This window comes from Anopheles coustani, chromosome X, assembly GCF_943734705.1.
Source record: "Anopheles coustani chromosome X, idAnoCousDA_361_x.2, whole genome shotgun sequence".
Classification (NCBI taxonomy): domain Eukaryota; kingdom Metazoa; phylum Arthropoda; class Insecta; order Diptera; family Culicidae; genus Anopheles; species Anopheles coustani.
The window spans coordinates 3,053,602-3,075,927 of NC_071290.1; the positions used below are offsets into that span (position 1 = coordinate 3,053,602).

Consider the following 22,326-nt stretch of genomic DNA (forward strand, 5'->3'; position numbering starts at 1 on the left):
TTTCTCCTGTTGAATTTAATGTTGAGCTTGATGTGCCACCCCCCGGGAGACACTTTGAGGTCAATTTTCCGTCGATGCACTTCGCAAAAGGGAAAATTGCGATAAAGGGCGGCTCGGAGGAGGGAGGACAAGAATAAGAAAGCGGCAGCGAGCAAACAGCAAGGAACAATGGGAAGGAAAAACATGCCGAGCGCTCGGAAGAAAGCGAAGGCGAACAGGCCGAACGCATACACATGTGCGCGGACGAACCACGCGCCACTTCGCTCGTGGTCCGCCATCTCTCGTGGGGCGTTCCGGAAAATGTCTGCCCATGTGGCTCCGCGTTTTTGGGCAGGGAAAATCGGTATCTAGATCTCATCTCGCTCTCGTCGGTTCGGAATCGGAAAAAACAGCCGGTAAGGAATGTTGGACCACTTCTTACACGCACGACACGCTTTTGTCTGGCTGCTGCGCCCTCGTGGACACAATTGGAGCCGGTGGAAAACAATTCCGAAGCGCTTTATTTCCCAGCGTTCCCTCGAATGGAGTTGCTTACAATTGCTTAAATTTTCCAACAAAAAACAAAAAGGTGAGAAAATTGGATCCATTACGGGGGCAAGCGGGACGAATATTACACGGTTTTTCCGGCTCCCCCCCCCCCCCCCCCCCCACACCACATCCCTCACACACCAGCGAGAGAGAAAAGTCAGGAAATGGGTTTTACCAAGACTGTTTTCCCTAAACATTCCGGTTCTTCCGACATGCCTGGAAAAACCTACGGCTCCCGGTGCCAATTGTCGCACTTATTTGCACGACACACACCCGACATGTTTTCCGAACCGATTCAACCCCCCCAACCCACCCTGTTTCCGCAAACCCTTTCCCGTTCCGTTGAATCGTTTGTCGAAACGGAAACACTGCTTCCGGTGTTTCCGGCTCCGCATGCAGTTTCCACCCACATATCCTATTGATCGGTTTGTAGCTTGTGCGTGTGTGTGTGTGTGCCTCAAACCAGTGGAAAGGAAGGGGGTGGCGAATTTTCCGGGCTCATGTACACATAGTGCTACACACGCTGAAATGAAATTTCATCTCATCTTTGCAGCGTAGTTTGTGCGTGTGTCTATGCATGCTACTGTGGGTGTCCGTCTGTGTGTATGCGTGAGGGAGGGGACCGGTGTGGAGGGGGAGGGACGAGTTGCGCGAGATCAATTCCGAGCACAAAACGTTTTCACAACTTCACAAAACCCCAAAAAGCTTCCACTAAAACCGCTTTGCCAAACGCCCTCTCGAGAGCCAGCCCGCACGGCACCGAAACGATGCCGATGCTGGCCCTTCCCTGCTTCTCCCAGCGCCCTCCCCTCCCCTCCCCTCCTCCTCGGGTTAAGGATATTATCGATTGGATGGTTTTGTGTCCGAGCTCCAAAACCGAACAACCAAACCAAAAACCCTCCGAAACCGAGGGAAGCCGAGGCTCGACGGAAATGGGATTCGGGCTGAATGGATTGGCTACCCTGGCCATTTTCCACCCCACTTTCCCTCCCACCCCACCGCGACCGAGTTCCGATCCAGATAGAAGTCGAAATTGAGAGAACATATCAATTATAGGATGAAGGAGTAACGGAGCGCCGGAAAGGATGAGGGAAAAATAGGCCCTGGCCAACACCTGCGAGGAAGGGGGAGAGAGGGAAGGATGTTAAATGGAGGCCTGAAAATGGTCGCACACACTCACACACACACAATTAGAAGAAAACACGTTCTGGGCCCGTATTGATTGCGTTAGCATTGGGTTCGAAGTGAACACTGTTTCGAAACGGTAACAGAAAGGTTAAATGAAACACCAGCCAAGAGAGGGAGAAAGAGAGAGAGAGAGAGGGAGAGAAAGAAAGAGACAGATAAAAAAAGGAGAGAAGCAGTGTAAGAGGGATAATGGGTGAGTCCGCGACGGGAGGGAAAACACTTCGTTTTCCCGGTAAATACTACTAATGGAGCGAAGATTTTCCGGGACCGGTTGCCTAAATCGTGCATCAATTTGTACAGAAGTTTCGCTCCCCCGGTTTAGGGGTGCGGGTGCGGTACGGCGAAAATGGAGGAGAAACAAAGGAAATCCCGTGGATCGGGAAGCGGGAGGGCGGGGGAGACCGCGAGTAATTAGCACAATCGGAGGAGCACACTCGGTTGTTGGTGTTGTTTGGGAAGATTTATTTTTGCTACCGAACTTTTCCAGGAGGTTTTCACCAGAAAGAAAAACCTCTCCAGAGCGGAAAAGCGCCCAGCATGCGGAAGCGATTTCTTGTCAATTTTAAACAGATTTTCATCGGGAATCCTTTTTTTTATCGCTTCAAACATAAACATACAGTGGTAAGCGCAACATTTGCAGCAAGATACTCCATTCCGAAAACTTCCCGAAAGCGAATGAAAACCCTTATTGTATTGGCTTTCGTTTGAATAACAAATGTTTTTCTTTTGTGAAAGGTTTCACGAACTATAAATTGCAAAAGAACTGAACGAACATCAATTTAAACAATTTCTATAAGAAAGTGATATAAAACTTTGGTCAACATCACGCCGATATATGGCGGTTGAGACGAGTAAATCTTTTACATAGATTTTTCTAGACTAACGAATAAATAGTGTTCATAGAAAACAAATGTGATGAACTACACGAGCATTCTAAATAAAATAACAGATGTGGAGGAATAAGTTAGCTATAGTAATAATGCACCTTTATTTTCCTAAAATCTTTACCAAAAAGCAAAATAGCGTTGAACTGCAACACATATTTCAAACAAACAGATTTGAATTCGTTAAAATTTAGAAAACGATTGCTCAAAAAACCTTCACTTTTACTCGAAATTGTAAATTTTATAAGAAGTAATATAATATTTAAAAAAAATGTGAAAGTGTAAAACATGCTCAGCTTGATTTGGGAGAACTTTTTGGATGTCTTCGAAATCGAGCACCCGAAATTGATCCGAAGTTGACTGAGGAACATTTCATCATGGCGGCGTTTCCTTCGTCGATTACTGTAAAGCCGTTATCCTTCCACTTGGCACAGCTTGTTGTTATCCAAACACGTTATCCAAACGTTATAAAACTAACTCAATGTGTTGGATTCCCTTTTGTTTCCCGAATGCCGCAACGTCATTCAATACGATTTAGATGTGTCAAATATAGTGTTATGCCTAATGAATCTTCTCTCGATGAATCTCTCGACGAAAGATTCATGAATCCCTTTTAAGGCAGAGATTCATTCAGATTCATGAATCTGAATCGGAATTACACAACTCTAGTCAACTAAGAACGCCACTTGGTGGAAATTTGACTAAAAGTAGCCGGTAAGTAGACACTTAAGTACGTTTGTTGTGTCCAGCACTGTTTAATTGTTTTCTCAATACAAAAATTGTTCCGATTTCTGACACTTCCCGGGGCCTTTGTTTAACAACACGTAATGCATCGACGTTTGTTTAGATTCGGGACTCTGTTCGGGATGTTGTGTGGAATCGATTTCACCGCCCGAGAGGATCATCCGTCGCTAAAATGGGACCGTGAGCTTCCCTCGAGCTTCCTTAATGCAATTGTGTCCGCATGTGGCCTGTTTACTTTCGGTATGCAAAGCACAACACACGCACACACGCCGTAAGCCGAACGCTTAGCCGCTCGATTGTGTGGCCGGGAAGCTGGGAGGAAAAGAAAAGAAGTTTGCGATGGCGAGGATCTTCAAGGCCGCCTTGATCTCGGCCGGCCGTGGTCACACGTGTGTGTGTGTTTAGTGTCAAGACTGTAAGACGCGCATCATCCGATTGTCCTTTGTGCAGCCCTCGTGCACACGCATATGTGTTTGCTGGAGAAATGCTGCGGAAAGCCTCTTTCGATCCGGTCCGGGGATTTTCACGGGCCTGTGAGTGTGTGTGTGTGTGTGTGTGTGTGTGTGTGCGTGTGTGTCGGCGGAAAACAAACAAACAAACAAGCAAACAAACAGACAGCCCCCAACGCCTCGAAAGCGAAACGAAAACAAAGGAACGCGCCCGACGAGCAAACAAATGAACAAATGACAGACCGATAATCTCGTGTAGGTGATATGTTTATTTTATTTCACAGAACCATATCGCTTACCGGCGCAGCACAATGAGCCTGATGATGAGCATGATTATGCTGAAGACGAAGACGCAGCTCCTTAGCAGGCTAATTTCTTCGCATTATCCCTTTCCACCTTAGCTCGTTTGTTGTTTTGATCAAAAAAGGAAGGAGGTTTCCTTTTGCGCTTTGTTTTGTGTTTTTTTTTCTTTCACCTCCAGTTTGCGTTATGTTCGGTTACAGTTTCATTCCCACTCCCAGCCCGTTTTTTCCGTGTGTTTTCACTTTTCCCTTTTCCCTTTTTCCACCGCCCGCAGCTGATGGGATTGTTTCTCCCCCCACCGCGCAGCGTTTTCTGCCCTTTTCGCCATTCCGCAAGGCACACATTCGCTCTCAAAGGCATTCACACACACACACACACAGGCACACGAGATTAAATCGCGTGTGAATGGCGTGCGTTTGTGTTGCCGTGGCGATAGTGTTTTATCCCGTCCACAATGGGAAGCATTTTATCTTTTTTTTCGAAAAAAAAGAATTACCAAAACAAAATCAAAAACAAAAAATCCAGTAAAAAAACAAAAATTAAAAACTCGCCGCCACTTGATAAGTATCGATTTGAGTAAAGTGCCGACGTTCTGTTGCCCGTTCTTTCTTTTCGATGCAAGGGTCGGGCCCCATTTGCAAGGATGCAAACCCCCCGGGCGGGGTAATGTAATTGCGAAACTGGTGAAAACTATCGATTTTCCTGAACTCTGCCTCTCGCCGCCGTTTGGGTTTCGGGTTTCTTGAAGGAACACACAAAAAACCCGCCACTTCGGGACCCCCGACGGGTGAGAAAGGATGAGCGCGTTTGCGGTAGGTAAAGTGTAACTTAAAAAGTTGGAAACATCACACACACCGAAAAGAGAGGAAAATCGCCGACGCGGTATCAAACGCAAAATAAAACCCTTGAAAATTTTATTTTAAAATAAAAAACAAATGGAAGCGATTGCGAACCAACGCCGCTGGAAAGATCGTTTTTCAGGGTTTTCTCCTCCGATCGACAAAGTTGGGATTTTTAACGTCGCCCTTAAACAGCTTGCTCGGTTGCTGTTCTCTCCTTGAACGAGTGATTGAAAGTTAAGTGTTTAACCCAGCGAATTAGGAGCTGGTAATACGTTTTGACGCAATCGTGTTGTAGATTTGGGGAAAATTTAAGACCAACTTGAAGATATACTCAAAATGTTGTAAACAAAATCCCAAAAACTGCCAAAAAGTATTTGCGTTAAAATTTATAACGACTTGACAGATAAGACACAACCAGTAAACATAAACATACAAACCTGTTTTCAAACAAACCATAACCAGTCAAATCCGTAGGTGTTAAAATTAATCAATAAAAGTTATTAAGGTCAAACATTGTGAAACCTTTAAGATGGACAATCTTAAAAGAAAAAAATAACAAATAACAAATAACGAATAAAGTCCTGCAACAGACTGAAACGATTGCCTTGAAGGAGCTACATTTCTATTTCATAAAACAGAAAGTGTCAAAGTGCTGCCGAACAATCGAATTTCAATCTGTTTACATTATTTGGTGTCCTATGTGACCTTTCCAAAACCTTTGAGCACAATTTACGGTATATTGTATAGTATTTCTAACAGTGTAAGACTTTTAAAATATTCTTGCAAGGACGTTTCGACATACAAAATGCTAAACATGAACCTATTCGCTGGAGAAAGTATCGAGTAACGCCTCGCTCGGAACCCCTCCTCCATCCTTTCCGCATATCGGCAACGGGGAAAAGCCTCGTTTTTCACGAAACGGGTTGCCCTGTCAAATATTTCATAGGATAAGATTGATCCCCCATCTTCGCCTGAAGGTGGAATAAATAATGCAGCACCGCTCGGTAAGTGGAAGGATTTTTCCGCTCGAAAAAGGGCTCGCCCGCCAGGTGGGGGGCGGAAAAACAACTTCCAGGGTTGGGAAAATCTTCCCACTGCTGCCGTAGGGCTTCGAGCGGCTTCCGCCCTCGACGCAACCGTGCTCGAATGTGCTTCCCTTGTACACGCTTCCGTCAATTGGCCAATTTAAGAGTTTCAGCTTCCGGTGGATGAGCACGAACGCTCTGGGAAGCAATTAGGTTAATCAGTGGATAACGAAACAAAAATTGTTGCCAATCAATTTCCTCCAGAGAAACAAACAGCACGGTATACTACAAACACTCTTAATCGGACTGTTGAAGAGAAGAAAATTCACAAACTCTAAATCTTTGGTTTATTGTTTACCGTTTTATATTTTCAATGGTGTTTAAGAATACCTCTAGGTGTTCATTATTGTTTAATCATTTATTCACTTCATAACAACCCAATCGAGTCTAATCCTTGCGTTTAACTTTCATCAATTTCTTGTTGGTTCTTATTGAAACGTAATTTTACTAACACTTCACGGATCGTCTCTCAAAAAACGAGCAGCTATTACGTTTGTTTCATTTGTTCCAAAGATTTCAAATAATTCGAGGCTACTTCAATGAATTTTCGGTTGTTGTCATAATTTTCCCCTTCTTTTTCTTAACATTTCCGTAGGTTAATTCGAACCACTTTGAACGACGTAAAAGACGACTAAAAGTGGTGAACCATTCGACGTTGAACATGTTAATGCAACATGTTTGGTAAGTACTAGCAATATCAACACTTGTATAGAAAAATTTATAACTTTCGATCGCACATTATGAAAGCAAGCTCATTTTAACGATATATTCATTTAAAACATATAAAAATCGAGGTGGTCTTGTTCAATGCAAACAAACAAGTTGCATTTGAAGCAAATGTTAGTAAAACGTGTAGAAATAACTCTCCCTGCTGTTTCGCTAAGAATTGCTTATCGTTAAACAAACGTTTTCGCAAAACAATATAATTAAATGAATAAATGAAATATAATACCGTTTGGTGCTTCTCTTTATTCAGTAAAAATTAAAATATTCCAAAAAGTCAACGAAGTCAATTCGAGGCACGCAGCATCTCGAAGCAAACCCATCCAAGCCGTCGTACGAAACTTCTTCGATCGGCCATTTTCGCGTTGGGGGAAAAACGTCTCAGTGCCCGAAGTGGAAAACTCCATCCGTTCGTGATGCGCACGTAAACCTTTTGGCACGTTTAAATTAACTTCCGTGCCGATGGCAGGGGAGGAAAAACAAGATGAAGAAAAATATCCTCAACTCACACACACACATCCACACCTGACGGGAGGCACCCATCAAAGTTGAGCAGTTTCGCTTTTTACGGCGAAACAAAATAAAATCCCGGCAAAACGCACCCCGGGTGTAGTTACGGTGAGTTTTCCACTCCCTGCGGGTGTGTGGGGAGGTGATGAGGTCGCAGGGGGAGGGGGGGTCGTAGGGGAAAAGCTTTCCCAACAGCACGAACGGTATCATTACCATTTATATGAGCTTTCGCGCGGTGCGCTCGTTTCTTATGAATTTTAAATACACGCCTTGGGAGGGAAAATTTCACAGTTTTTCTGCGACGCGGGCGTAACGCGAGGGATGGGAAGGGTGGGGTGGGGGTGGAGTGGGCCGAAGCCGGTGGTAAACTGTAACGCTTACGAGCCGGGGGTTGGAAAATGTAGCCTCATTATGATGCCGCTAATAAAAACTACTTAATTTCTTTTCTCCGCCATTTTTCCTCGCCCGGTCGTTCGTCTTTGGCGCGTTGGCATGAGGGAAGCAGGATAGGAGGCTGCGCTGCCTTTTGTTTCGGTGTAACGACGGAACGCTAATAAACTTTTATCTAATTTGACGACGACAACGACCCGAGAAAACGGAGAAAAGTCTTGGAAGAAAGCGGGAAAACCTTCACCTGAAACCCTCAGGATGGCAGCTGGTGTTGGAACGGTCGGGAACGGCGGGGGGGGGGGGGGGGGGGGGATGAAGATGCATGAGCATAAGACATTTACAATCCACCTTCCATCCACCCCTTTGCTCCTTCCTGCGCAAGCATTTACATACACGCTCAGATTACATGCACACACACCCGTGGATTGGGAAAAGTTACAACCCGTGGTGGAAAAGCGGGTGGAAAATCGGTGCGCGCGCGCTAACGCGTACGTGAGCGAAAAGTTTTGGGAAATTCCGGGCTCCGGGGGTGAAAACTTTCCGGTGCGGCATTTCGATAATGACGAGCTCGTGTGTCGTTTCCCGTGTGTGCATGCGTGTGTGTCTGCGTGTGAGAGGAACATTTCCCTGTATTTCCTTCCGAGTAGCAGGGCAACCTTAATGAAGCAGCCACCGATACTCTAAACTCCTAACAAGCGGTCCTCCGGCAACAAGCAAAACAAATGAACAAACAAATAAATGAACGAACGAACGAACGAACGAAATAAACAAATACAGTTCGCACTAACGCACCAATCGGAAGCTGAGCGACTAAAGAATGGAGGGACACAACCCGGTTCACGCCAGCAATGGCGGAAGAGTTGGAAAACACGGGCCTGGAGTACCCTAGCACTCCTGTCACAGACAAACGCAAATAAAAAAAACACACTCCGGGAACTCTGGGAGACGGACTTTCGGTGTAGGAAAAAAAGGATTTAAACCTACACACGCTGGTTCGAATTACCTGCGAGTGTCTGGAAAGGTAAACGCAGCCTTCTAGCGTGCTCATTAGCGATCAACCCTGTGGCGCGGCGGGGTGCCGATGTGTGCCTGGCGACCGGCAAACTTCCCGATTCGGATCGGTTACACGGGACGTTAAACTGTGCTTAATTAAAAACGCGGCCGTTCTGGCTTCTGAGCCGAGAAGCTGGATCCGTTGCTCCGGCGACCAGAACTGGCACCAGAACTGAGCGGATCCGATGAGCGAAGGAGAGCAGAAGAATAGGCATGACATTTTCTTCCAACTACGAACTTTTAGGACCATCAGGTACTAATCAGTCCTAACGCTTTTCTTTTAAGAAGAGGCAAACCAAAGAATGGTTCATGTAGGAGATTTAGCAGTCAAGAAGGCTGTTAGAGCTTTACCTAACATAGCCATTAAACCTTAGTACAGATGCAGCAGTATCTAAACTCACCAACACACTCCGTGTTGTGTCTTACATTGCACTGGATCTGGTGAAGAAGCTGTAGTCATATGAAACTATAACAGCATTGAAATCCCTAACCATTGTACTTGTTTGGCAAATGTCATACTGTGAAACTGTGAACACTCGATTCATGGAGATCAATGCGAGTCTTCATAATCTCTGCGCCTCGAAGCTGGCTTGTGTCTTAGTAGGATAATACTCATGACTATATAACTATAGTTCTGAAAGCTCTATAGACGAGTCTACAAAGCCTTATTACACATAGAATCGCTGGAGCCGCACGTCAGCCTCTTCATCAGCCCAAGTATTCTTCTACTAGCATATCAATATCACAAACACAACTGGAGCGAGGTGTCCCCAGGTTGACCACTGATAGAATACTGGTTGATAGAGAGTCGCTTTGTTCTGCTCCAGGATATAACTGAGCTGGTTTTCGACAACAGGATTCAGGATTTCAGATTCCAACCAATCGCAGGAGTTAGCGAGCACCTGTTGTAGTTGCATCGGTTCAGAGGCATCTTGTACTGTCATGTGTGTAGTTTTTGGGGATTAAAAACTCTATATATTCTCTTACCAAGATCAGAATCGAAAATCTTAAGATAGTCGTCGGAAAAGCTTTATTTTAGGAAAACGAAAAGTGTCGTGTTGGTACTAATTGCTTTCAATTGGCGAATCTATCTTAGAACTACAAAGGTGCCCGTGGCAGCAATCGTTTTCCCAGTTTCTGGGAAAATTGGATACCCCTCTTGCCTCAAGCTGTGGGTGTGGAATGAAGCTGTACCACCCGGTCTGCGGCACAAGATCTTGCCGCTTCTCTTAGAGCGGGCGTCTCTCGGTCAGCCGAAAAGGGATAATAAGGAACCAACCGGCCAGATAAAAGCACCGCAGGGGCACCACGGTTACCACGGGCACGAGAGGGCTCGAGGACCCCCCGGGTCGACGGGCTGAAGAGGCTCTCAAGGCTCTGAGCTTCCCCGCCCTAGCGAGCGGTGGCAATTGTGCAAGCGGCGAATGTTTGGATAACTTCCGAAGTCGGCAATCCAGCGTCGGTAAGTAATTACTATTGCCAGCCCGCGCTCTTCGCCCATTGTTAGACGATTAGCTTCCCTATTCGGTTGCTGAATGGCGGCTATGCAGGCAGATAGACGGAGAGCACGGACACGGTTCGGTGAAAGCTGATCCACAAATCCCAGCCCTCGACTCGGTGCATTGCGTGCCAAAGCAAGCAAAGAATGCAACCCCGATGCTACTGCTGCTGAATGCGGCTACTGGTTTTATCCCTGTCCCTTTGCTCATCTCGTCTATATCCACGTACCTAGCAAGGGGTGTGTGTGTGTGTTTGTGTATGTGTCTTTCGCGAGTTCTCTTCTGCTTCCACTGTTGAGCTTTGTTTCGTTAAATCTCTACTCGTTTTTTGGTCGGTTTAGTTCAGATTGCGTAGATCCTGGACTACGATTGGGCTTCGTGGGAGATACCTCCTGTAACGTGGGTCGTACCTGTACACTAAATCGCTCGTATCTTCATATTAGAATGGCGCACGACTAGCGAAGATATTGCAAAAGTAAGGTTTGATTGACTGTTGTGATTTAACTGATTCCAGAATAGATCTAGGGGCATCGCGGGCACTTCTAGCCGCTCTGAAGACGGTGTACCGATGTGTGTGGCCTCAACTAGGATCTGCATGAAAGGGTCAACAAACACGCAAATGTGCAACCGACAGATACTGTTTGACTAGGCCCTTCCCTATATCCGCAAGGGCACCAGACACTGACCCTCTCCGGGTATTGATACGTCCCCGGCGCCAGCTTAGGGTTCTCGGACAAATAAAAGCCAAAAGGGGTTAGAGCCTCCAGGGTTCCGAACGAACGCCCGGACCTCGGAGAGATGAGAGGCTGAGCTGCCGGAAAAGGAGTGAAAATCGCCATTCTCTCACCGTCGAGGACTCAATGGCACCTCAGCCCTTATTGCAGCGCTAATCCTATTAGCGATGTATTTGTTCTACGGACTCGACCTGGCCCTGGCATGGAAGGCGCCGGCGTTATGCCAATTGGAGTTTGCGGACGCTAATTGGAAAACCGCTTGGTTTGTGCATTACACGTCCGTTATCTTAAGCTTATCTTAAACGAAAGACGGCGTACAAACGTGATCAAAGTTCCGACCACCGATTTTCGTAACCGATACAGCGATTGCTGATAAGAGATTGGCTGGTGGTGGCATTTGTTTGAAGGGCGCCATCAACAATGTTTTAAGTGTGCCTTTGTTTCTGAATAATCGCTGTTGTACATATTCCTGCATAGTATAGAATCCAAGGTTTAAGAATTGACGAACATTTTCATTCCTCAATGTCTGTTTTGAGGTTAATTATTTACAAAATAACTTTGCCTAAATCGAAGCCTTATAAACATTAGTTTTTATTTAACGAATACTGAAAAGAATTGGAATTACAATCCTCCAATTTACGTTGTGGAGATGAAAACAAGGTGTTTTAGAATTGCAAATTACAACGAAATTATGAAACACCAATAATTTAATAAGTATTGACAATTATTTAGCAACCTTCTGAGATATATGATGAGTTCGCAACTGTTGAAACAATATTTGTTTGATTTAATTGTTTGCGTCAATTATCATCTCGGATATGTTTGTTTATTTGTTAGTTGGTTTGGCTTCCGAAAGCGGAATTAAGCTACGTATAATTTCAATTTAATTTCGTACGCGCCGCTAATGCAACTAATACCCGGCAGCAGGATCGGGAGTTTTCCACCGGTTTACCCACCAAGCCAGCAGCACGTCAGCATTGTGACGGGTAATTGAAACGAATGGGCATCATTTAATTCGTTTTTTGTTTGCCTGTGTTGCGTCTTCTAATGCTCGTCTCATGTGCCCATTTGTCGCTGGTGGAGTCGGTTTTCCCACATAATCCATTATTCATGCTGGTCGTCAGCATCGGTTCCTCGGGAGGATGCCGTTTCCTCCGCAGAGCTCGCCCGGCTATCGGAATCCCCGTTGTGGCGAGGCTGTGTTATTCCTTTTTTCTCCTCGTACTTTTGACGCGCGGTGCATTTTTCTGTCCGGTGTGTGTTGGTTTTTTTTTTGTTTTCTTGTGAAACTCTTTTTACCTTTTTTTTCCATACCTGCAACCCATTCGGAGGCAGTTCATCAACACTAACAAGATTTCTATCATCATCAGCGACGAACGTTCATCACACCGACATTGCATGTGCTCGAATTTTGGTGTGCCATTGCTCGTCTGATGTGCCCCAAAACGGCCAGGACACCGCGGACCAACCCTTCGGTGGATAGTGCCGTTATATTAAGCACAAACATACTGTTTAATGACATCCGCTTCGAGATTGTCGTATTTTTAAAAATTCTTCTCTTGATATTCCCCATTATAGTTCCCCAATGAACATTTGTCATAAAATATGTATCCGAGTTGGAAAAAGTTACAGAATACTGTTGTTGTTTTAGAATGTTTTCCTATAGATAAACATAGAACTTAAACGAAAATACTGCAAACATGTAGAATTAATAACAAGCTCTTATAAAACAAATAAGTCCAACAGTAATCGATAAACATCAACTAACCTAATAACATACAACGATTATCACGTAAATGCGTGTACAATGAAGCATAAATCGCTATCCCCAGTTTCGTTGGTTCTAATCCGCAAAATCTTGGAGAAAGCTATCTAACACAAAATAAGTGATTTAAAATTGTTTTAACAGTGAGCGAATTTTAGGTTAAAAGTCCCGGAAAGGACTCCAAAATCAGGAATACTTCAGTTCGTGTAGATTTGGATGTTTATAGGCTCGTTTTAAATTTCTCAAAGGAGTCGTCATCTGGGCAGTAGAGATAGCTCGCGCACTCAAAGGTTAATCATGCCCGTTTTTTTTCCCCCACATTGGTTCCTCTATTTCGGAGGCTTGATATTTGCCAACCTGCGCCTCCGGTGCAAGCTTGTCCGAGCTTAAGGCGCGGACGAGGAGCCGGCAAAAACTCAACTCTAAACTCCAGGTACTCCATTACGGCATGAGTGATGGGCCGCAATCCTGGCAGCATAGGCGGCTCGGCGTAACGCATTCGCATCGGAAATCCGGAATACCGCAAACCAGCCGTTGAGCTAATCCTTATCATCAGGAGCGGGAGAAAACAAAAAAAAAAACACACACACACACAGGGCCAATCTGATGATGTCGCAAACCGGAATGTACGTTGCTTTGCACTTTCTTTTCTGCTTCCCGGCTGCGAGGAATGTTTAATTTTATAAATGGCTTCCCGTTGTGCGCCAATCGTCTGCCCCGTTCGTTCTGGCTGTGATTTTTCGCGAAACATTATTTGAACAGCTCAATACTGCCGATTTTTACCGGACCCCTTTCAGGCTAACCAAGGACGAGTTCGATCCCCGAAGTAACGGAGCGCAGGTTTTTAGATTTTCATCTCACGCAAAACACGATACGTCGCTGCTTTCACTTACGAAAACCGAAAATATTATGAACCCTCCACGAGCAGAAAGTTCTGTCCCAATTTCTGCAAATGTTTCACAAATGTTCATCGGACACTTTGTTTACCTTCTTTGTGCGCAAAGTGAAGAACCCCTTTATGTCAAAGTCCCACCCGAATGCGCTGCATCAATTAGTGAAAAACGACGGAACACTGGGAACGTGAGACACTTTGTGTTTGTCTGTTTGTTTGCCACGGGGGAAAACAAAAAAACCGTTTCGGGGATTTCGGTTTTGTTTTTCCGCCATCGGAAAGCTGGCATGTTTTCCTGCCGGAGGTAATGCATTTAAGCTGCGTCTTTTGATGGTTCTCCAAAACAAAAAAACAAACCAAACACAGGGCAGAGCTCCGTAATACCTCATACGGAGGTATTTGCCGACGCGTACGAATCGAACTCCACGCCGAACGGTCTCCCGAGGCTATATGTTACCCAGTGAACACAGTGTTGTCCTTTCTGTTCACCTTTGTTCGCCCTGTGACTAGTTTTTGTAGGTGTCTTGCACAGCAGCACAGCCTCAGTATGTCAGTAAACATCGACTGTTCACGGCGGCAAAAAGTGTGTTTTGGCAAAATGCAAAAATGCGGCAAATGGGAGTCAACATAGCTCCCAAAAAACTTTGCCATGATTATCTGCCAGCCAGTCGGTGATATCCAGCAATCCCTGCGAGCATCTCGACGATGTGTCAGAGTCTTCGCCGGTTTCGGTTTCCACTGTTAATTAAGCGTGGCGGGCGGTGTTCAACTTTGTACGCCACCCCTCCCTCCTCCCCACTTTCTCCCTTACTTCCGGGTGAATATACCAAATTTTTGCGATCGTACGTTGACTTTCTAGTGCGACGAACCTACATTGGTTGTTTACTCAACACGCCCCCAGTCGACTTTGCCGAACTCTAGATGTAAATGAAATCACATTTTTGGAAAATCCAAAAGAATACCCTGGATATCCCAGTGTAATAAACGAACGTTCAATACGTACCAGTATTTCATCTCAATTTATGATAAAAATACGCATTGAATTGTTTTTTTTCGATATTATAATCTTATTTACTATATTCTTCCAAAGTTTCATCGATTGAGTAGAGGAAAAAGAAGTTTTCCCAGGCGAAAAACTTATTATTCAACTGTGTTTGTTATCTGTCGAACACGTTGTACGATTTTTATATGTTTAAAATGTTAAGCCATCAGCACACCACTTATACATACAAAATAGGAGAACGCATTAGTTTAAAAAGCAATTGTTTTGTATCTCGCCCTTTCATTTCCATTCCCATGAGCTCCATAAAGCTTGAATCCATAGTCCATTGCCAGTTTGTTGGTAATTCTTTATGCCTCACAACAAAACAGAAGAACAAACATACGAACAAACAAAATAACAAACAAAAACTGAGGAAAACTACTCCCACAATACCAAAAGAGAGTCAAGTCAAGTGAGCAGGTTCTTAAAAGGCCCAGGAAAATACGTTACTTATGTAACTTCATTAGTTTTTATGCTATGTTTACCAGAGTAAATGTAGCTGTCCTGTTTGTCATGGTGTTTATCCAATATCTTTTTGTATGGGTTTATATTTTTCCTAAAGTTAAACTATCTTTCACCTGAGGTAAGACACGTCCGTGATATCTTTTTGAATTACGATGCTGTAAATTATGCCTTATTCGTCGTAATTCGTCCAACTTTCCTTATAATTGCTATGAAAAAACCATAGCACGGTATGAAATTACTTTTCTGCCTTTTCGGAAGCATTCGTTTGACATCGAACAAACGTAGGATTGCTAATACTAAAAAAAAAGCTTTCCTCTTTCTTCCTTATTTTGCTTGCATTGGATGCGTTACGTGCGTGCTCGAAGGATTTGGCCCTGGTGTGTTAATTAACGCTCGACTGGACGACGCTATCAAGCTAGATGCACCGCCTGATCAACGAAGCGAGCGTTAACGAACGACCGGCATTCACCGGCGGAACGGTTTCCGGTCGAGTTTGTCGTCGTCCAAGAACGTTGGTGCGTTGATTAGTTTCGCTGGAGGAGAGCTGGCAAAAAAGAAACGCCTCTCCCCTGCGCCGGCAAAGGCATGCACGCGGTTCATTATCAGCTTTTCGGGTTTCCCGCCGCCCAACCTTTGACTTTCGATTCCAATCGGGGTCGCATTGCATTCGCGCATTGATGCTCCGTTGTGAGGGTGACCATCTAAAATAAAAAAAGGTAATACCCTGAGACCTGCACCATGCAAAACCAATTTTTCCAATCCATCCGATGCATTCCATTCTCATTAGCAGTTGGAGCTAGAGTTTTGATCCATTCATCGAAGCTTCGCTTTTTCGTTCTTATTTGCCACCGATTCCGCGAAACTAAGTAACGAACCTTCTGGCTCGAAATTTTTCACTGCAACCTGCAACCTTTGTGCACCGAAACGCTAACTCATCAACTAAGCTCGTTAAAAAATGTGTAAGATAGTGCAGCTGTTGATCAACGATTGGAAAAAAAGATTCCCTACTATTCCAGGGCGTTCCAGTTCGTTGTACATCATTTCCCTTTCGCCATAGCGCACCTAAAACGAGGCATAATTAAAACGGACATTCAAACGGCATAACGCTTTTCTTTCATTACGAGCTAATAAATGGCGCCACCACAAAAACCCCGCGTGAGCGTGTGTGTTATTGGTTCCACTTGTGTTCAGTGTAAGATTTTAATAGTAAAAAAATAATATTAATAATAACAATAGAATAATTATTTAAAAGTAACTAACCGTGGCTATAATGTAGAAAGTTATCGACACGCCAATGTACTTTTAAAAAACTACCTTCTCTCTCTTTCTCTCTTTCTTTATCTGTGTCTATCAATCGATACGACGATCCGGTTTTGGGCTCGGTTTCGTCGGCAGATCCTCATAGTATTTTAATTCCTTCCCTCTCTTTATATGTTTCTAACCACAATAATGGTGTATAATTAAATTTTGTTCTCCTTTTTTCTCTCTCTCTCTCTCTCTCTGTTTCTGCTTGGTTTGGTGTTTCTTATGGATAAGGTATACAATAATCCCGCGCTTATTCGCTCGTTCAGTGCTCACCAGAAACAACAGTTGAAAAAAACACATACAGTTAGCAAACAAACACAAAATTGACCCATAACAACGTTTTGTTACGTCTAGTGGGATGGGAGTAAAAGGTCTTCTGTGTACGGTGAAGTATTTTCACAATCGGAACCAATAATGTTCGGTAGATTGCAACGCAACCCCTTCTTGCTGTAGAATCCACCAAGTTAAAACGAACATCATTGGGAACTACGTACAAATGTTGGATCCTAACATTGGCTCAAAACAAAACATAAGGGATAAGAGTTCGCCATGGTAAAAAGCAATTAGACATCACTTGCACTTCTTGTGTGGAATGGTTTAAAATAAAACAGGAAGATTGCAATTTGTTGGCGAATTGGACAGCTTAAACTCGTTGTGCTGGCATGTATCAACTGCACACAACGGAAGCGCACATTGACGGGCAGCGAACGGAAGCGGGGGATTAGTGTAGTGCATTAAATCGCAACCCCGGATCAAATGCGCCCTGGGAACGGTGCAAATGCGAGATATCGGTGTATTTTGTGTGTGGTTTTGTGTGTAAATGTATGCGTGTGTGTGTGTGTTACAATTAATGAGTAGTTGTGTGTAAAAACTGTGTCCAATCATACTTCTCTCTATCACGGGTATAATTTATCTTTTTCGGGGAATAATTTTGATCAACCGTTCGCATACGATAAATTGCACCCATTAGCATTAGGCGTCCAGCAACCGGAGCTGCCTCTGTATGGTGGACCGGCGGATCTTGCAAACGGTTTCGGGACGGCTCCGAGACATGTCTTGAATCGAAAAACCGAAGGCACAACGTGGCCGCTATTTTGACACATTCTTATGTTTTGATTTTTGGGGTTTAGTTTTGCACAGGAGGATTATCCGCCGGGCACCGTTTGCAGGATCGCTCGCATCGGTGGTGTTTTGGCACGCCACGTCGCTAATGAATTGAATTTACGGTTCCACTAAAAATAAACAAGAAGAAAGAACCCCCTCAGGTCCGGGTGCCGCTTGGCTGGCGCTTTGGACGGACCCCCCATCGATCGAGGTTAGCCTAGCCAGCGTGGAAGAAAAGGATGGGCCCGAGTGGGGGATGCTGCAGCTAGCGTCGCGGACCATGTTGATCATCCACTGCGGAGGAGAGAGAAAAAAAAACCTTGTGAATATGTAGAAATCGGGTAAGGGTGAAGCAACCCCGACGAACGTACCTCTTCGTGGGCGTTGCCTTCTGGTACGGGTTCTGGAGGATCTTTGGGTGGCATTCCATCACCTTGAGCAGCAAACTGTCGAGATAGTCCTCCAGCTCCTTTACCTTCTGCTTCTGGTAGTGCACCTCGCTCTCGAGGTTGTGCGCGATCCGGATCACCTCCTCGCGCGACTTGCCCTCGTACTTGGCGAGCGTTTCCGGTGACACCTGAGCGAGCTTCGACTGGCGCTGGGCGGCGGCGGCCGCCGCGGCCGATGCCATCGTCATCCCGTCCGCCCCGCCGTGCTCACCGCCGATGATGATGCGCTGGTCGGCCGAACCGGAACCGATCCCCCCGCCACCACCCTGCTGGCGTTTCGCGCCGAGTTTCTTGCCGGCTGCCGTGGCCGTGGCCGCAGCCGTGCTGAGATTTTCCAGCGAGTCTGCCCGGTGCGCGCCGCTGCGATCCTTCACGAAGTGCTTCAGCTTCTTGGTGAAGCTCTCCTTCTCCGGTTTGGCCTCGTGGGACGCCGCCGGTGCCGGCGACTGCCGCCCAACCGCCGTATCCTGCGACCCGACGCGTGGCAGTGGCTTTGGTGGCGCCGCTGCTGCTGCCTTGGCGCTGCCGTCCAGATCCGGCGAGGTGGGAGCCGTCATGGAGCCACGCTGGCCCCGCGGTTGGCCCACGTCCGCGTCGTTGGCCTCCCGCTCGGCCGCCTCCTGCTCCTGATCTTCCTGCTGCACCGATAGCATCACGCGCGAGCTTTCCCACGACCGGCGCTTGAGCGAGTCCGTGCTGCCGATGTCGAGCAGATGATTCCGACCGTACAGCTTCTGCTCCCACTCGTCCACCTTGGTGCCGGCGGCCGGTGCCGGCGGTGGTGGTGCCTTCTCCTCGGCTCCAAGCTCGGCACTGGGCAGACTGTGGGCGGTACGCGCCGGCACGTTCGGCGGATGTTGACGCAGCGTCGTCGGCGAACGCTCCTCGTTCTTGGCCGCGCGCAAGTTGAGCGACCCGTTCGAGCTCTTGTGCGAAAGGTTGTCCAGCACGAACTCGTCCTCATCCTCGCTGATGACACCCGGGTCGGCGTCACCGAACGTTTGCTTCGATTGCCGACCGCCCAACGACGATCCGCCGCCGGCCACGAGCGTCGCCGCCGAGCTGCCGTTTCCGTTGCCGCCCGCACCAACCCCGCTGAGGCTCGAGTAGCTACCGCTGTACATCGAGCTGCCGTCGTCCGGTCCACCGCCCGACTCCTTGCCCTTGCCCTTGCCGAGCCCGGAGATGTGCATCTTCGAGCCGATCGACTTGGCGATCTTCTTCAGTCCCTTGCGCTTCTCGATCGCACCGATGCTCAGCAGCGAACCGCCCACGCTCGACGCCAGGTTGCTGATCGAGCTCTTGCTCTTCTCCTTCTTGCTCAGGTCGGTCAGCGAGCCGGCCTTCACCGTGAACGAGATGCGCACCTCCAGCTCGCCCCGCTCCTTCTCCTTCTTCTTCTCCCGGTCCTTGCTCTCCAGCTTGTGCCAGCGGGAGCGGGGCCGCTCGTACACGTCCATCTCGTTCAGCGGCAGCACGACGCGCCCCAGAAACTCGTCCATACCCATCGTGTTCCGGTGCAGCGCCGTCAGCACCAGCTGCGCCTGGTTGCCCTGCGACGGTATTTGCCTGCGAAGCATCAATTAAAATTGTAAAACAACAACACCCACACCCGGACGCGACCACGCCGGCAACTCGACTTACAGCTCGCACTCCTCATTCCAGATGACCGACTCGGGCGCCTTCTCCTTGATCGACGTCTGGTACTTCTCCTTGCCCAGGGCGATGATCACGAAGCAGTTGTTCGTGCCACCCTTACCCTTCATCAGCAACCCTTTGGCGCGTTGCACTGGAAGAAACGTTTGTTTTTTAGGGGGAGAAGAATGATGGTGAGAACTTCTTAAGCACCGAAAACCGGACCTCGAAGTAACGGTTGATGGAGATGTTTTCTCACATAAATTTGCACCAGGGAACTAGTGATGTGCGTTCAGAGCAAGAATGAGTGAGTGAGTGACTGAGAATCTTATTATTGAATTATATAACACAAATAGTTTGAGAAAATCCTTTTTTATTTAAATTCTGATTGGGATTCTAATCGCTGTTGAGGTTTCGATTCCTTGTTACGGAGTCTCTGTGAAGACTAGTAACTATTTTACACACTTTTGGGATTACTGGGGACTAATCTCTACTTTGGATTCAAATCTTTGTGGCGACAAATTCAATTTTCTCGTTTTGAAATCCAAAAAGAGTAAATGAAAGATTCGAATCGTTGTGATGATTGTTCAGTTTGATTCAAATTTTTCGAAGGAGTTGTTATTCTCATCGCCGCAAGGGACCATTGTAGGATCCGGGTTGCCGGGGAAAGAGTCACGCAAATCGCCACCAGGCCACCCGGGACTGGGGGAGAGAATTGCATAAATTGTAACCCAAACCCGAGATAAAGCGTAGTGTGCTCCAGCTCGGGAAAGAAAGGGGAGAAGATAACGCAGTCAAGCGGCAAGTTGAAGCAATCAAGAAGCGAATAACGTAGAAATACATCCCAGGCCTTTCCGTACATTCCGTCTGGAGCTACAGTCCACTTCCTCCGCGAAGGTGTGTTTGTGTTTGCTCGCGGATGATTCATCGGGCCTCTATTTTATCTTATAAGCCCCTCCGCCCCTTCAACGGCCCCTTCCGCTCAAGCCATTGCGCATCGATCTTGTGTGTGCATTCCATTCCACCCAATTTAGCCTATTGCTTGCGTCGCGCGCATTGTTCACTTACCTGTCACCTGAATGTGCGTTGGACTCCACATTTTTTCCTCGTTGTTGGCTGCCGAATTGTCGTGTGGTTGTTTAATTTAATTGTTCCGTTATTTTTCCTTTTTTCCGCCTGTTGATGTAATGATTGTTGAACAGCTGATTGGCGATTCGATGCCGACTCTCCTCCACCCTCGAGTGGTGGGTGGCTTTCGGATTTCGATGACGCTCGCTTACGGCAAAACCCCCGAAACTCGATCGGGGCGCAAAAAAAGGTCACTTTCTTTCACCACCCGCTCGAACAAATTAAGTGATCCACGCACAATTATTCCGCTCACCAACACACCGAGCGAGCGCTGCTGCTGCTGCTGCTGCTGCCAGCGGAAATCGTGCGGCCTTCTTCTCCCCTCCCCCACCTCCACACCTCCTTCCAACCGGCTGTGCTGGCAGCCGAAAACGAAACTTTCACAAGCTTTGTATATTTGGTGGCCGTGCGGAAAACGATGCCACCCTTGCAGCTACAGGTCGATCGGGCAGCCCCTGGTGTCCTGGACGTTATCGTCTAGTTTCCTCCACCCTCCGCGAGCGCTACTAGTATCCGGTTCCTGCGCTCTTCCCTTCCGCCTATCGCCACGGATGGTTGCCCTACGCTGCTATGAATCAGCACTATTGGGAATAGCTTTCCTCCTTCAGCATCGTTGCAGCAAGTGACACATCATTCGCGTTTTACCGTGCCAACAAAGAGATGCGATGATCAAAACACAAAAACGCACAAACGCACCGAACGCAACCGAACGAGGAACACAAATTAAATTATTACTAACTGCAAAAGGCACGTCGAAGGCACGTCGCCAGGCCGCCAAACTTGCCACCGAAACGCAAAACTAGCAGGTACGAATTTCCTGAGAACGATTGCAAATAAATACCAGCCCCCGTTCGGTACCGTTCAACGTAACTACTCTACCAGTTGTGATGGCTGCCTGGCGAGGCCAAGGATGTCTTTCCAAGTGAAGGTGCTGTCATCGGTGCACTTTGACGTTCCGGTTTGACGTTTCTATTCGGTACTAATTCGAAGGATATTTTTAACCGTCACGTCCTTACCAAAATACAACTGCCTTTTTTTCGTAGCATCGAACAAACACCATTTTCTCAGATTTCCTAACACATTTTAATGGCTCTTCAATAAAGAGCGATGCACGAAAATGCATTTAGTAGGTGCGAAACTAAACTGAACACATCTAACATGTTCTCTCAAGTTTTCCCTGATCTTATCGGTCAACCAACGTGCAAATTGCGGAACGTGAAGAGGGTGAATGAAAATGTTAGTGTCGCACTGCATTTGATTTCAGAGTTTAATTGTTAACCTATTAATTTTTGTAAAAAAAAAACATGTGTTTACTTTATTTTCTTTCACCACTCAATTCTGTATAATCGCCGGATTGTGAAAAGCTTTTCTTCCTTGTGTGTTCCATTGGAATGGATGGACTCTGCAACTGCTTATCTATTTAAAACATTTATATAATTTTCGTTAATCGAAAGGATTTCTTCGTTTTCGAAAGGAAAGGGAATGGGAACAAGTTTGGGAAAAGACATTCTAATTGTATTATTTATGAAATATTGGGCTTGAATATTACGGTGCTTAGCAGAAAGCTCTACTGTTATGTGGGCTTAGGAATTGGAAGCTTCCATCTACC

At 46.3% G+C, this 22,326-nt stretch overlaps 2 protein-coding genes across 2 annotated transcripts in view; one reads left to right on the forward strand and one right to left on the reverse strand.

The window, feature by feature from the left end:
• LOC131269407 (uncharacterized) overlaps window positions 1-22,326 on the forward strand; it is a 209,463-nt gene that overhangs the window by 106,847 nt on the left and 80,290 nt on the right. The gene's annotated exons all lie outside the window — the stretch shown is intronic.
• On the reverse strand, window positions 16,271-21,570 carry LOC131269410 (rab11 family-interacting protein 1). Its single transcript, XM_058271758.1, has 4 exons — window positions 20,658-21,570; window positions 19,599-19,743; window positions 17,877-19,523; window positions 16,271-17,799 (listed from the first exon to the last, which is right to left on the reverse strand). The coding sequence occupies exons 1-4, from the start codon at window positions 20,686-20,688 to the stop codon at window positions 17,793-17,795; spliced, it is 1,830 nt and encodes a 609-aa protein (XP_058127741.1). The 5' UTR covers window positions 20,689-21,570; the 3' UTR covers window positions 16,271-17,792.